Below are 16,944 nucleotides of genomic sequence, written 5' to 3'. Positions count from 1 at the left end.
CCCTTCTGGCTAAGTATAGTATATAAAAATAGGGATGCTACCTTTTCATAGTAAATTCCTTGAGAAAGTAGGAATAGAAGGAACTTATTCAACATCATAAAAGCCATTTATGAAAAGCCCACAGCTAGTATCATCCTCAGCGGGGAAAAACTGAGAGCTTTCCCCCTGAGATCAGGAACACAACACGGATGTCCACTCTCACCACTGTTATTTAACATAGTGCTGGAAGTCCTAGCACCAGCCATCAGACAACAAAAGGAAATCAAAGGCATCAGAATTGGCAAAGAAGTAGTCTAACTTTACTTTTTGCAGATGACATGATACTCTAGATGAAAAACCCAACAGACTCCACTAGAAGCCTACTAGAACTGATCCATTAATTCAGTGGGGTCGCAGCATACAAAAATCAATATACAGAAATCAGTTGCATCTTTATACAGCAACAATGAAGCAACAGAAAGAGAAATCAAGAAACTAATTCCATTCACAACTGCACAAAAAAATGATGAAATATCTAGGAATAAACCTAACCAAAGATATGAGAGATCTGTATGATGAAAACTACAGAAAACTTATAGAGGAAATTGAAAGAGACACAAAGAAATGGAAAAACATTCCATGCTCATGGATCGGAGGAAAAATATTGTTAAAATGTCATTACTACCCAAAGCAATCTACACATCCAATGCAATTCCAATCAAAATTGCACCAGCAGTCTTCTCAAAGTGAGAACAAACAATCCCTAAAATTTGTATGGAACCACAAAAGACCTCAAATAGCCAAGGTAATATGGAAGAAAACCAAAATGGGAGGCACCACCATCCCAGACTTTAGCCTCTACTACAAAGCTGTCATCATCAAGACAGTATGGTCTTGGCACAAAAACAGACACATAGACCAATGGAATAGAATTGAGAATTCAGAACTGGACCCACAAGTGTACAGCCAACTCGTCTTTGACAAAGCAGGAAAGAGTATCCAATGGAAAAAAGACAGCCTCTTTAACAGATGGTGCTGGGAGAATCAGACAGTAACATGCAGAAGAATGAAACTAGATCATTTTCTCACACCATGCACAAAAATAAACTCAAAATGGATAAAGGACCTGAACGTGAGACAGGAAACCATCAACACCCTAGAGGAGAAAGCAAGAAACAACCTCCTTGACCTCCACCGCAGCAACTTCTTACTTGACACATCCCCAAAAGCAAGGGAATCAAGAGCAAAAATGAACTATTGGGACCTCATTAAGATAAAAGCTTCTGCACAGCAAAGGAAACAATCCATAAAACTAATAGGCAACCAACAGAATGGGAAAAGATAGTTGCAAATGACACATCAGATAAAGGGCTAGTATACAAAATCTATAAGGAACTCCCCAAACTCCACACCCAAATTACAAACAATCCAGTGAAGAAATGGGCAGAAGATATGAAGACACTTCTCCAAAGAGGACATCCCGATGGCCAACAGACACATGAAATGATGCTCAGCATCCCTCCTCATCAGGGAAATACAAATCAAAACCACACTGAGATACCACCTCACACCAGCCAGAGTGGCTAAAATGAACAAATCAGGAGACTATAGTTAATGGTGAGGATGTGGAAAAATAGGCACCCTCCTACACTTTCGGTTAGGATGCATGCTGGTGCAGCCACTCTAGGAAAGAGTGTGGAGGTTCCTCAAAAAATTTAACAACAGAACTCCCCTAGGACGCAGCAATAGCACTGCTAGGAATTTACCCAAGGGATACGGTGGTGCTGAGGCATAGGGGCACATGTACCCCAATGTTCATTGCAGCATTTCAACAATAGCCAAATCATGGAAAGAGCCTAAGTGTCCATCAACTGGCAAATGTATCAAGAAGATGTGGTTTCTCTATACAATGGAATACTACATAGCAATGAGAAAGAATGAAATCTGGCCATTCATTGCAACGTGGATGGAGCTCGAGGGTGTTATGCTATGTGAAATAAGTCAGGCAGAGAAGGGCAGATACCATATATTTTCACTCATATGTGGAACAGGAGAAACTAACAGAGAGCCACAGGGAAGGGAAAGGGAAAAAAAATAGGTAAGGAGGGGAAGGGAGGCAAATGGTTAAGAGACTCTTAAATACTGAGAATAAACTGAGGGTTGACTGGGTGGGAGAGAGGGGGAAATGGGTGATGGGCATGGAGGAGGGCACTTGTTTGGATGAGCAATGGGTGTTATATGGAAACCAGCTTGACAATAATCTAAAAACATAAATAAGTAAAAATAAAAATAGGGATGCTGGAAGTCTTAGATCTCATACAGATTATTTTAAAAATTTGGTTTATATGTCTTTCTACAAGTAATTGTACTGAGTGCCTACTCCATGTAAAACACTATACTAAAGACTGTGGGTTACTAAAAGGAATTAGAAAAATAAAGAGTTTTCTTTACCAGGAACGCAAAGTAGTGGAGAACCTTCCACTATAGACTAAGATACCTTAGAAGACAAATGAAAATGTAAAAACATAATTTTAATAAGATTGTTTTTAATGCTAGAATCTCAAGAGAAAATAAAGTAAGTCTTCAAATGTCAGATTGCAGAGTACAAAATTAAACTCTAACACTTACTGGGCAGATTTAGATAGAAGCTAAATTTCATAAATATGTCACAGATGATACAAAATACATGTTGGGAGGTAAATCACAATGATTAGGAAACATGAAAGAGATTTGTGTCAGTTTACCTGAGAATAACCCTAAATGTGATCGAATCATTCGTTTATTATCAAAATATTGAAAAACCTATTTGTGCAGGCCAGTGGTCTACATGGCTGGACACAGCAGTCCAGAGACAAAAATCTCTGCCCGTATGAAGCTTCCATTTAGTGGAGGAATACGAAGAAAATTAACTCAATGAAATGTACAGAGTATTAGCTGGGGATACAGCCTATGGAGGAAGATACATAGGATCCAGAATGACTGGAACAAGCTAGCTGAGGGAGCAGACAGAAGAGGAAATCAGAGAGATAATGAGCCTGACCGTCAATGGTCAGTTCATGTAAGGATCTCACTACTCCGGATGAGATAAGAAGTCAGGAAGGTATTTCCAAGAGAGAAGGGCTGGCCTCTAATCGATGCTCCAACCAGAACGTCCGACTGCCTGGGTGAGAACACGCAGAGGGGGACAGGTGTCAAAGCGGTCCGGTCAGGTGGTTAGGTGACAGCCCCATTGACAATGGCACATTCAGGGTAGGAGCAGGGAGAGTGGTGGCTCTGAATCTATTTCCAGTGCAGAGGTGAGATCACTTCTGTGGTAGGACTGATGGACAGTGCGAGAGGTGAGGGGTTAACAAGGCTTCCGATGTCCCCAGAAGGAGAAAGTTGTTTGCTTTCATAGGAATGACTGTTTGTAGGGAGGCCAACATGAAAAAGTTTCAAGGGGGAGAGTGACAATTTTCTAAGAATGCTGCTGATAGGTTACAGAATCATCAAAAACCGGGGCGTGTTTCTACAGAACAGGCATCTTAGTGTGAGTTCTGTACTGCATAATTTCTGAAAACTTTTAACTATTCTTGAAATTGGGCTTTTATTTTTCCCATCTTTAAAATGGAAATATTATTCCCCTCCTCACATGTTGAAAGTATTACCAGGTTCCCTGCAGAGCACATCCATGTCTGACTGGCAGTATGTGCTCAGTTCTGACAAATGTTCATTTTCTCTTTTTGTCTTGCATTAGATCATTTTTAAAGTCTGAATATTTATGAAGTGCTGCAGTGAACAGCAAAGTGACCTGAGGCTCACATTTTATAGCCAGGGAAATGAGAAGAGTTATTTAGATGAAGCCAGAAAAGGTACAATGAGACACATTTCTGGATCCAGAAATGCCAGTCGGACTCCTGAGACAAGAGTCAACACACGGCTAGCACATGGCGCCCAGCGCGGGGCTTGCCCAGAATGAACCCAGGCCACCGCAGGAGGAGACAGCACCCAGGGACTCTTGGTGGCAGTATTCTGCTATTTCTCTAATACTTTACTTGTTTATGTAGATAGTTGTTTAGCTTGCTGTTGTTTAGTGGTTTGGATTTTCTGAACAAACCTCAAGGAGAGTTTAAATAACATACTGACTGGTATTTATTACTTTATTTACTGCTTGCATCTCCCCAGACTTCAAAGTTGCTAAGAGTCGATGTAAACAAGATTCTAACGTAAGAAGGAAGGATGGCCAACTTTGGCAGGACGTGAGCATGTCAGCCAGGGCTTGAGTTAGGCCAAACAGGCCAACAGGTGGGTGGTGTTGACACAGTCAGTATCAACTATGAAACAAAAGGAACATAAGCAGGAACTCATTCCTAAGAGCCGAACAGGAAAGCCTGGCACTGTCACGTGACAGTCTGGGGTTGGTTCGCAGTAGGAGTGTGATATGTGGGCACATTCAGGAGCCCAGTAGGCGTGTGTAGAGCACAGGGTCTGGGCACTGGAGAGGAAGGTCTTTATGTCCTACACATCCTTGGACAGAATCAACTCATGAGCTGGGCTGGAACAAAGACTGCACGTGTAGAGTCAAAGGGATCCAAGTGTGAGAAGCTGAGAACAGGAAGACAGAGAAACAGAGGCAAATGCCGGCACCAGAGGGTCTGTGAACCGGGAAGAATATTTTGTATTTTACAACGACCAACACAGAAGAATCAGAATATACCAGGCGGACATGTGGCAAGGGTATTCAACAAGCCGAGGGGAAACAGAGGGGAGAAATCAGGAATCAAAGAAACTCTACAATGTGATTTCTGAAGCAAAGGCAGAAAAAATTGAAGCCAGAAAAATAATCCTAGGATCCCAATAGGAAATAACCTATCTCGCCCTTTCACCTACTCGCTCATGTACTCAGCGGACAGTATGTCTGCCTCAGAAGCAGGGGGGGACGCGTGCTGCTGGAAAGGCCCGGGTGGAGGCCAGAGAACGAACGCCGGGCTGCCTGTCTGCAAACCGCTGCCATCGGAGGAGACCCCTCCGCGCGCACTCACCCTCTGAAGCCCCCAGTACGAGTCCCTAGGAAAGCCCCGCTGGGCCCCTCCCGCGCATGCGCGGTGTGCGACCGCCTCCCCCTGCGGTCTGCGCGCGCACCCCCCCCAGCCTCCCCGCTCCGTCGCTCCGCCCCTACCACGCCCGGGGCGGGGCCCGGGGGCGGGCACTTCCGGCGGGTTGGCCGCGGGGGGCCTGGCGGCGGGGCGCGACGCGGCGTGTCTGGCACCTGCCATTGTGCAGGCGCGGCCTCGGGCGACGCGGCGACAGGGTTCGTTCTGCGAAGTGAATGGACTAAGAAACGCAGACGGTGTCGGGCCGGCATGGAGCAGCTGTTCACCGAACTTCAGGCGGACTCCGGACAACGGACTGAACACCCCTCCTCAGTCTCCCCTGCCTGCACACAAGCCCCGTGGTGACAGGCCGCGTCACGCCCGTGGCAGCCCGTTCCGGTTCCCCGTATTCTGTGCCTCCCGGGGGAGGCCTCTGGCGTGTGGAACCGGCTGGCGCGGAGCTCAAGCTGCTGGGCACCTGTCTGAATCCAGGAAAGCTGCCGCCGCGGCAGGTGCTCTCCCGGCCTCACCCCTTCCCCACACTGCCCGGGCTGCCCTCCTGGGCTCCGTGAGCTCCGAAGGCGCAGATGGAGCCTGGGGGTCCGAGCGCACCCTCGAGGACTGGAAGGCAAATCCCAAAACACACACTGCAAGTTTCCTAGCGAAGGGATTTATAACGACAACACGTAACACAGGAAAGCAGACCAAGTGAGAAGCCGTATCCCTCAGGGAAGGCAGAGATGATGAGAGCAGCACACCCTGGTTACAAGGGCGGGTGGGCTACGGTCAAATACCAGAGTGATCCCGAGGGTCAGGAGGGTGCGTCATTACAGTTAAGGGCAAAGGACTATAGAACTTCTAAGAAATTATAACAGCGAAATGACCCCGGAAAAGTCTTCAATTGTGATGACAGGGATTCAGTGTACTTATAATCATGCCAGGAAAATTGTAATAATTCATGTAAAAATTTTTAATTGTTAAATTTAATGTCAACAGTATATCATTATATGTGCATAACATAATTGAGTGTATTTACACATATAGTGTAATACAGTCTGCCATTTCCAGCAAATAAAAACAGGTGCTGCCTGGGGCCACCTTAAAGGAGCCCCATTTATAGACGGGCAACAGAGCACCAAGGGAGGCAAAGACTAAGACGGAACAGTAACCTTCCCCTGGAGGAAGCTAGAAAGACAGAACAACAACAAAGTCAAGGACACAGGTCTAGAGACAGACCTTCAACGGCACAAGGTCAGATTGCTTCTAATCAGAACAAAGATGAGCAGGGCAGGTTCAGACCAACCTGTGGGTGGGAGAGAAGGTCTGCCTTCTCAGGAGATCATTTCATAGCTTGAATGTTCTCTGCAAAGTAAGAAGGAAGGTATTCAGCTAAGGGAAAAAGGGTGGGGGGGTGACTGGTTTTCAGGAAAGGAGTGCAGGTAATTCAGGGTTGAAACAGATGGTGGGACACAGGGCAGCGCCCAGGGCCTGTCCCACACTGGGGACTGTGTGTGAAATGTTGCTCGCAGAGCTCAGCAGCCGGTGTGTGGACAGAATTTGCAGGAAGGAAGACACATGAGGAAAAGTGAGTTAGGACACCGAAGATTCCGGAAAGAGAATGGTCAAAGTTATGTGCCACGGGTGTGAGGCTGAGTTGGAAGGTTCAGCAAAGAGAGCACTAAGTGGGAAGAGTCCAGAAAGTCTAATAAGTTGGTGGGAAACTGCAGCGTGCCGGTGGTCCCACAGTGACCAGTGTGGAGCAGTAACGGGTGATGACAGGGCTGGCGGTGTGGATGGACGTGTGCTCTGAGACATCACGTCCCTCCCGTGAGTGCAGGGCCGTGTGACGCAGCTGCAGTGAGCACGGGACGAGGCAGAGGGTGACAGAGCACAATACAGAGAAGGGACGCCAACATGCACCAGGGCCACTGCTGGTCCTCTGAAAAGTCAGCTGTATCCTTCCTTATTCATTGTTTTCCTCCAAGTCAGCCAACTGGGTCACTCTGAGAAAACTTGATTTGAACAAGGGACAAATAGATGCAAGGAGGTCCTGTGGCCGGGGAGACTTGCTCTAAAGTGAGTTAGTCACAGATATGAAGCACTTTCAGCGAGCCACCATATGACCCACATATATTAAAGTGTAGATTTTTTCTCTAAAGTCTCAGAAGTTTTGAAAAGCCACCATAAGCAGAAAGAACATAAATACTTTTAAAGTATGCTACATAAACCCAGACGACGGAATGAGAAATGAATACATGGTGCTTCATGTACAGAATCATTCTCACCAGCTACTCGCAAACAGATGATCTCCACACGCACATCTGTACACCGCGACGGACACCTGTGTCACTGACCCATGGGACCCTTACCTGTATCGCGAGGGCACGAGCCACGAGGCCTCTCAGGTACTGCAGGGGGTCTTCTGGGCCTTCCCACCGGCTCTGCCAGGCCACAGGACACTGCAACGTAAAAACGACCCAGTATTACACACAAAAGACCTTTCAACCTCGGTGTGACGGGGAAAATATTTCGGCACAATCCACATTGTGTGTGTCATGATTTTGTTTTCTTAAAAGATGTCTGTTTTTCTCTGAGCTTATCACAAGCAAAATGAATGACACAGAATGAATTAATTTGTTTCTCTCAAAAGAGATTTTTTAAAGTAAAAACCCTTGACAGCAGAAGCATACATCAATAGGCACAGACAGAGCAGCAAGCCAGTTCTCCCACAACAGGATCTGGTACAGAAAGAAGTCCAATCAAATCTGACAAGTTCATTTTATCAGGGGTCAAGACTGTTTACCAAGTCTTGTCTCCTCCTCACCTTCCTTAAACTACAAATAGAACAAAATATAATAGAAATATCACCCCTAAAACTATGTTGACAAGAGAAGAAATTTTAAAAAGTACTCTAAATTAAAGTTAAATAAGTAAATAAAGCCATTCTAAATCAGTTATCTGTTTAACATTGACCTTCTGTGAACTGGTATTCTCCAATAGCGTACACTTCTTTCCTTTACAATATTCATTAGTTCATGTTCATCACATCACACCTCTTCTGGGAGGGTTTGCTGGACTTTGCAAATGTTACATAAATATCATTCAAACTTCTGAACTTGAGCAATAAGGAAAGAACGTCAATGTAATACCCCAGAACACTGATTATATAGTTGGAAATAACACTGTAGAATGTATCAGCGATGCATGGAACACAAGCATTGTAAGATAACAGGAATTCAGGGGGCAAAAAAGGACCTTAGGAAACATCTGGTTCCATTACTTTCCACGTGTAAAGTAAGCCTCCTTAGGAATGTGCCAGAAGAATGCCAGAACTGTGCTCTGAAGGTGTGGGGAGTTTAACATGACCCCAAATCCTTCGACACGTCTCCCACTGGGACTTGACCTGGGCGCTGCGGTCCTCAAACGAGGGTCCCATGACCACCATGGCAGTAACGCTGTACAGTTTCAGGACCAGGCCTCAAGAGATCGGTTGCTTGTATTTCCTGTCTTTTCAGACTTTTCAGCTTGCAAGCCATCCACCATTTGTGAAGCCCAATTTTTTGAGAGGCCCATGTGGACGTGGGCTGAGGTTTCCGGCTCCCAGCAGCACAGACTTGCCAGATGTGTGACCAAGCTGTGTGGAGCAGACAAGCTTTCTTCACCAAGCCCTACCCACATTTCAGGTTTCTAAGCTTAAAATAAATAAATTTTTAAAGTGATGCTTTAACCCAGTAGATTTTGGTGGAATGTGTATATGGCAAGATGACTAATGCAGATTTCGGTACCTTCCCACAGAGAGTGAGGTCTGTGTCCCCTCCTCTTGAGGATAAGCTCAGTGGAATGTTGACCGACAGAACAAGGCAGAAGTGCTGCTGTGTCGTAGTTTTCAGGTCTAGGCCATTACAAACGAGAACCTTCATCTTCTGTTTCATGGGGTGTATCATCTTAGAACCAAGATGTAATGCTGTAACAGAGCGAAGCAGCCCGTATGGAGAGTCCCACGTAGAGACGCCCATATGAAGAGTAACTGGCCTCTCTCGCCATCGTCCTGCTAAGCTCCCTGCCGATCAGCAACGACGCGCTGGCCGTGTGAACGGACACTGTGCAAGAAGACCCTGCAGGTCTAAGCTGGGCTGACTCACTAGTGTCACACAGACCAGAGACAAGCCGGCCCCACCAGATCCTGCCAAAACCTTATGTTCATGAGCTAAATATAGGATTCTTCTTGTTTCCAGCCATTAAGTTTCAGGGCCATTTGTTATGTAGCAATAAATAACTGATATACCAGGTTTTCACGTTCTCAGTGTTATAACTTGCTACTGTAGAAAGACAGCTTCTTGTCCTAGCTTATTACATAAACGATATGCGACTGCGAACACCCCCAACAATCCCCAGAAGCTGGCATTCATGCCCTTGTGAAACCCCCTCACCTGGAAGATTAACTGGTTCTAGTGACTGGATTCTGATGGAAGAATACAGTGAGAGGGATGGGATGCCACTTTTGAGATGAGGTTATAACACACTGTGGCTTCTGCTCTCTATCTCTCTCCCATGCTCGCTGTAAGTGAAAAATTTGCAAGGTTGTGAGCCTCCTTAGGGAGATGTCCCTGGACATATGATGAGTCTCCAGTTAGTAGGGTGCAGAGGCCTGCCAACAGCCAGGCCGTTAGTGCCTCTGGCAGCTGTGACAATCACAACCCCTGACAGCACCTGACTGTAGAGATGCAGGAGGCCTGAGAAAGGGGACTTGCTAAGTCACATCAAGACCTGTAGAGACTGTGACACAATACCTTCTGTTCGTTATGCTACTCAGTTTTAAGGTAATTTGCTGTGTAGCAACCGATGACTGAAAGAGTTAGCAATATGAGTGTCAGGGTATTACATTCCATTAATGTTTAAGTCCTTATTGTTCATCAACTCAGCACCTCCCTACAGAGTGTATACAACGCTAATCTGAGAACATATGCAGGATGGACAGGAATATTTAGGAAGCTTTTCCAAGAACAAAAGATCTGGTAGGCACCATTTCTCCCCTCCACACGGACATTCCCACTAGTGGGAATGAGTGAGAACACTATCCACCTGGCGTGCTAACACTGTACCTCCCACACTGTGCTCTCTGACAGATATGCACCAGCCAACCTGCCCTCGCGTGAGTCCCTCTGGGACACTCGCACAAAGAGGACATCATAACGGCAGCGCTGACAAGGGCCAGTGACACTCCTAAGTGACTGCTGCCCTGGGGAGAAGGAAAGATAACCACACACACCAGTGTGACTACGGCCTCAGCAGTGGGCTGGGGGCAGACATCTGGGTGAACTGCAGACCCACCTCCAATGAAATCTTGGGGGACAACACGGGCCAAGTGCCCTGTACTTCGGCGCTACCGCAGCTCTGGAAAACATCTGGTCTGACCGAACACAAGCCAAAGGTGGCCCCAGACTGGTCCACTAACAACACACCGACCACACTCTGGCCACAGTAGGCAGATAGCCTCTGCAGATGACTGGACAGAAGGCAAAGGGATCTCAGCCACAACAGGACACACTTGACACATGTGGGAGACACCTCTGAAGGACACCCCAGGTCCTCTTCTTCATAAAGACACGAGTTTCAGTAGCAAGAGACATAGTCAACTTTCCTAACACACAGAAACAGACACAGAGAGACAAAATGAGGAGAGGAATACATCCCAAATGAAACAACAGGGCAAAATCATAGAAAGACACCTAAAGTAAAGGGCAATAATATGCCTGATAGAGAACTTAAAGTCATGCACAAAGAGATACTTTTCCAAAGAAGACATCCAGATGGCCAAGAGACACATGAAAAAAAAATGCTCAACATCATTCATCATCAGGAAAATAAAATACAAATCAAAACCAAAACCACACTGAGATACAACCTCACACCTGTCAGAATGGCTAACATTAATAACTCAGACATTGACAGATGTTGGTAAGGATATGGAGAAAGAGTATCTCTTTTGGACAACTAGTGGGAATGGAAACTGGTGCAGCCACTCTGGAAAAAACAGTATGAAGGATCCTCAAAAAACAGAACTATCCTATGACCCAGCAATTGCACTACTAGGTATTTATCCAAAGGATACAGGTGTGCTGTTTCGAAGGGGCACCTGCACCCCAAAGTTTATAGCAGCACTATCGACAATAGCCACAGTATGGAAAGAATCCAGACGCCCACTGATGGATGAATGGATAAAAAAGATGTGGTATATAAATACAATGGAGTATTAGCTGGCAATCAAAAAGAATGAAATCTTGCCATTTGCAACTACGTGGATAAAACTAGAGGCTATTAAGCTAAGCATAAGAGAAAGACAAATATCATATGACTACACTCATGAGGAATTTAAGATACGAAACAGACGAACATAGAGAAGGGAAGCAAAAATAATGTAAAAACAGGGAAGGGGACAAAACATAAGAGACTCTTAAATAGAAAGAACAGAGGGTTGCTGGAGGGGTTGTGGGAGGGGGGATGGGCTAAATGGATGAGGGGCATTAAGGAATCTACTCCCAAAATCATTGTTGCACTATATGCTAAGTAACCTGGATGTATAAAAAAAAATAAATAATAATTTAAAAAAAGAACATACCTATCAATAATTACTTTACTGTAAATGGAATCACATCCCAATAAAAAGACATAGGGTGACAGAATGGATAAGAAAGCAAGACCCATCTATATGCAGCCTACAAGAAATTCCTTTTAGACCTAAAAACTCATGCAGATTTGAAGTGTGGGGATGGAAAATCATTTTTCATACAAATGGAAGAGAAAGGGAAGCTGGGGTAGCAATACTTAAATTAGACAAAATACCCTTTAAAATAAAGACTGTAGGGGGCCCCTGGGTGGGCGCATGTGGTTAAGTGTCTGACTTGATTTCGGCTCAGATCATTTGTGGGTTCAAGCCCCATGTCAGACACTGTACTAACAGTGTGGAGCCTGCTTGGGATTCTCTCTCTGTCTGCTCTTGCATGTTCTCTCTCCTCTCTTTCTGTCTCTCTCTCAAATAAATAAACTTTAAAAAGGACACTATCCAACAAGAAGATACAAGAATTGCAAATATTTATGCACCCAACATGAAAGCACCCAAATAAAGCAACTATAAACAAGCATAATCAAAGTAATCAATGCTAACATAACCCAAATTCATTCTATGAAGCCAGCCTAAAACACACAAAGACATTACAAAAGAAAAGAAAAAGGCCTGTATCACTGATGAATACAGATATAAAAATTAACAGTAAAATATTAGCAAGCCAAATTCAGCAATACATTAAAATAGCCACTCACCAAGATCAAAGTGGAATTATTCCCAGAATGCAAGGATGGTTTAATATCCACAAGTCAATCAACTTCACTTTCTAATTCTAAAACACTCACATTACACCTTAAAAATACTATGTACCCATGTAGTTACTTCTCCATTTCCCTATTAACAGAGGATGATTTTTAATTTATTAGCCTTCTGCAATGGCTTTCAATGATATTTTGCAGTTTTCATTGCACAAGTCTTGCTCTTTTTTCTTAATCTATTCCCCTGTATTTACTCTTCAATACTATCGTAAGTGGAGTGGCTTTCCTAATTTCATTGTGGACACTCTAAATGCTAAAAACTCGCATTCACTGGTACTATATAGAAATGCAACTGACTTCTATATATTGATATTCTTATTGAAACTTTAGTATTCATTTTCCTAATGATTAACAATACTAAGCATTTTTCATGTGTTTGTCATCTATGGATCTTCTTATTTTTTAATTAAGTATAGTTAGTACACAGTTTTATCTTAGTTTCATGTGTACAATATAATCCAACAATTCTACACATTACTCAGTTCTGATCTAGATTAAGTGTACTCTTAATTCCCTTTATCACTCCCATCACCTCTCCTCTAGCAACCACCATTTTGTTTTCTGTATTTAGAGACTTTTTGATTGTCTCATTTTTCCTTTGCTTATTTTGTCTCTTGAATTGCACACATGAGTGAAATCATACAGTATTTCTTTTTCTCTTATTTCATTAGCACTGTGCCCTATGGGTTCATCCATGTTGCTGCAAATGGCAGGATTCAATCCTTTCTTATGAGTGAATAATATTCCATTATATACATATACACACACATGCACACACCATAGCCTCATTATCAATTAATCTGGATACATGTGGATGAACCATCCACATTCTTACACCAAAAATAAACTGAAAAATGATTAAATATGTAAATGTGTGACATAAAACCATAACAATCCTAGAAGAAAACAAATAGTAATTTCTTTGACATCATAGAAAACACTTTTCTAGATATGCTCCTCAGGCAAGGGAAACAAAAGCAAAATTAAACTATTTGGACTACACCAAAATAAAAAGCTTTTTACACAGAAAGGAAATAATCAACAAAAGGAAAAGGCATCACGCTGAATAGAAGATATTTATGAATACTCTATCTGATAAGGGGTTACTGTCTAAAATATATAAAGAATTTCTACAACTCTACACACACACAGACACACAGACACACACACACACACACACGCAATCCAATTTAAAAATGGATAGACGTTTTTCCAAAGATGGCCAAAAGACACATGGAAAGATGCTCAACATCACATCATCAGGAAAATGCAAATCAAAAACACAATGAAGTATCACCTCACACCTGTCAGAATGGCAACCATCAAATACTCAATAAATAATGAAATTAAAAAAATCAAGTGTCACCATGGATGTAAAGAAAAAGGAATCTCTTGCACTGCTGGTGGAAATGTAAAATGGTGCAGCCACTGTGGTAAACTGGATATTCCTCAAAAAATGAAAAATAGGATTAACATATGATCCAGTAATCCCACTACTGGTTATTTACACAAATAAAATGAAAACAAGAATTTGAAAAGATATATGTGCAGATCCCTATGTTTATTGCATTATTTACAAAAGCCAAGATACAGAAGCAGCCCAAGTGTCTGCCCATACATAAAGGAAATGAGGTATATGGATACCGTCTTGTTAAAGTGTCTATTCAAGTATTTTTTCAAATTTGGAATGCTTGTCTTCTCAGTATTAGTTGTACTTCAAAACATTTCTAGATACATGTTCCTTTGTTGAGCATGTGTCTAGCTAATCTTTCTCCTGTCTGTGGCTTACATTTTATATTCAAAACAGTATAATCAATTTGGGGGTAATTTTTATATGCTTGGAGATATAGGTATAGGTTTTTAACTAGGTATTTTTTTGGCTTTAGCTCTTCATTTGTTCTAGTACTATTAAAGAGATTTTCTTTTTCTCTCTTTTAGTTGCCTTAGTATATTTGGTGAAAATAATTGATCATACATCTGTGGGTCTTTCCTTGGACTCTATTACATTCCATGGAGGTATACATCTATTTTTATACCAGCATCATAGTGCTTTGATTCTATCTTCAGAGCAGTTTTTGAAATCATGCTGAGTAAGATCTTCCACTTTATTCTTTTCCAAAATTACTTAGAGTATATTAAGTCTTTTGTATTTTTGTAAAAAAAAAAAAAATAGAGGCAAAATTTTGGTCACTACAAAAAAAATTCTGTAGTGGTTTCCATTGGGGTTGTTTTGAACTTCTCAATTTGGGAAGAATTAACATCTTAACAACACTGGGCCTCCGGAATCATGAACACAGTACATCTTTCCATTTATTTGACTTTTCTTTACTTTTGCTCATAAAAGCTTTGTGGTTTTCAATGTATACGAACTTGTTATGCATTTTTCATCAATTTCACCCTGAAATTGCAAGTAGCTCTCTTAATTTCAACTTTCAATAGTTTGCTTCCAGAATATGTATCACTTTAACGTACTTATCCTGTATACCACAATGTTGCTAAACTTAAATGTTCTTATTAGCTCTGGAACTTGTCTGTAGATTCTGTAAGACACTGAAAATAGATGACCATATGCTCTGCAAATAAAGACAGGTTTCCTATCTCTTTTCCAGTTTTATCTTTTTTTTTTTTTAACTTGTCATGCTAGCTAGAGCCTTCAGCACAATGCTGAATTCAAGTAGTGAGAGTCGATCTTGATGTCTTATTCCTAGTGTTAAGAGGAGAGAATTCAGTCCTTTGCTATTTTGTTAGCCATGGCTCTTTCATGGATGTCCTTTCTCTGGTTGAGAAGGTCCATTAATCCTGATTTGCTGAAAATTTTTATACTGAATAGTTGCTGACTTTTGACTAATGCCCTTTCTGTGCCTATTGAGATAATTATGTAATTTCTTATTAGTCTACTAAAATAAGTAACACTGATTTCTTTAAATTCAACCTAACTTGTGTTCTTAGAGTAAATCCCACTTAGTTAGAATGCATTATCCATTTTTATATTTTGTTGAATTCAATTTGCTAATATCTTGTTAAGGTTTGGATCTATGTTCAAGGAGAAAGTTAATCTATAGATTTCTTCTATTATGACACCTCTGTTAGCTTTTGCAATTAGGCCATGCTAGTCTCAGAGGGTATAGGCAAGTATTCCCGCCTCTTCTATTTCGAAAAATTTACTTAGAGTTGGTATTATTTCTTAAGTATTTATTCGATTTCATCAGTGAATTCTAGAAGCTCTCTTTGTGGGAGGTTTAATAAAAATTCAACTTCTTTAATAGAGAGTATAGGTTGTTTCTCCTTGAATGAGATTTGGTAGTGTGAATCTTGCAAGAAATTTGTAAATTTCACCTCAGTTGTTAAATTTATGCACATAAAGTTGTTAAAAAATATTCTATTATCCTTTTAATGTCTGTAGAAACTGTAGTGATGTCCCTCTCTTATTCCTGATACTGGTAACTTATGACTTCTTTATTTCATCTTTGTTTTGAACTACTTAAGGTTCTATTTCCATCTTATGTCCTATATAGGCTCATTATGCATACCTCTGTTTTATTTTTATTTGTTGCTTTAGGATTTATAGTACCCATATATATATTTTTAATTTGCATCCAAGTTAGGTAGCATATTATAATGATTTCAGGAGTAGAATCCAGTGATTCATCCCCTACGTATAACAGCCAGTGCTCATCCCAACAAATGTCTTCTTTAATGTCCCTTGTCCATTTAGCCCATGCCCCCACCTTCAACCCTTCCAGCAACCCTCTGTTTGTTTTCTATATTTAAGAGTCTCTTATGTTTTGTACCCTCCTTGCTTTTAGATTATTTTTGCTTCCCTTCCCTTATGTTCATCTGTCTTATTTCTTACATTCCACATATGAGTAAAGTCATATGTTTGTCTTCCTCTAATTGAACTAGAATCCACTCTAGTCTGCATCCATGTTCATTAGGGAAATTGATCTGTAGTTCACCTTTTTAGTGGGATCTACATCTTGCTTTGGAATCAACATAATGCTAGCCTCATAGAATTGCTTTAGAAGTTTTCCTTCCATTTCTTGTTTCTGGAACAGCGTCAAAAAGAAGGTGTTAACTCTTCTTTAAATATTTGGTAGAATTCCCCTGGAAAGCCATCAGACTCTGGACTCTTGTTTTTTGAGAGATTTTTGACTACTAATTCAATTCTTTACTGATTATGGCTCTATTCACATTTTCTATTTCTTCTTGTTTCAGTTTTGTAGTTTATATGTTTCTGCTAATTTGTCCATTTCTTCCATGTTGCCAATTATATTGGCATATAATTGGTCATAATAATCTCTTATTATTGTTTGTATTTCAGGAGGGTTGGTTGTGGTCACTCCTCTTTCATTCTTGATTTTATTTATTTGGGTCCTTTCCTTTTTCTTTTTGATCAAACTAGTTAGAGGTTTACCAATTTTGTTAATTCTTTCAAAGAACTAGTTCCTGGTTACAGTGATCTGTTTTCATATATATGTGTGTGTATGTATGTATGTATATATATGTGTGT

The 16,944-nt window shown here is 41.7% G+C and overlaps 1 protein-coding gene across 2 annotated transcripts in view; it reads right to left on the bottom strand.

Moving 5' to 3' along the window:
* Window positions 1-16,944, bottom strand: part of DYNC2H1 (dynein cytoplasmic 2 heavy chain 1) — a 324,085-nt gene that overhangs the window by 42,901 nt on the left and 264,240 nt on the right. For both annotated transcript variants that reach the window (XM_039221130.1, XM_039221131.1), the window contains one exon: window positions 7,421-7,510. In XM_039221130.1, coding sequence (XP_039077061.1) covers window positions 7,421-7,510 — 90 coding nt within the window. The remainder of the gene's footprint in view (window positions 1-7,420; window positions 7,511-16,944) is intronic.

Source organism: Hyaena hyaena, unplaced genomic scaffold (genome assembly GCF_003009895.1).
Source record: "Hyaena hyaena isolate Hyena2069 unplaced genomic scaffold, ASM300989v1 scaffold_947, whole genome shotgun sequence".
Lineage (NCBI taxonomy): Eukaryota > Metazoa > Chordata > Mammalia > Carnivora > Hyaenidae > Hyaena > Hyaena hyaena.
Note: the sequence above shows the minus strand (reverse complement) of the source record. Positions and strands in the feature narration are given on the sequence as shown.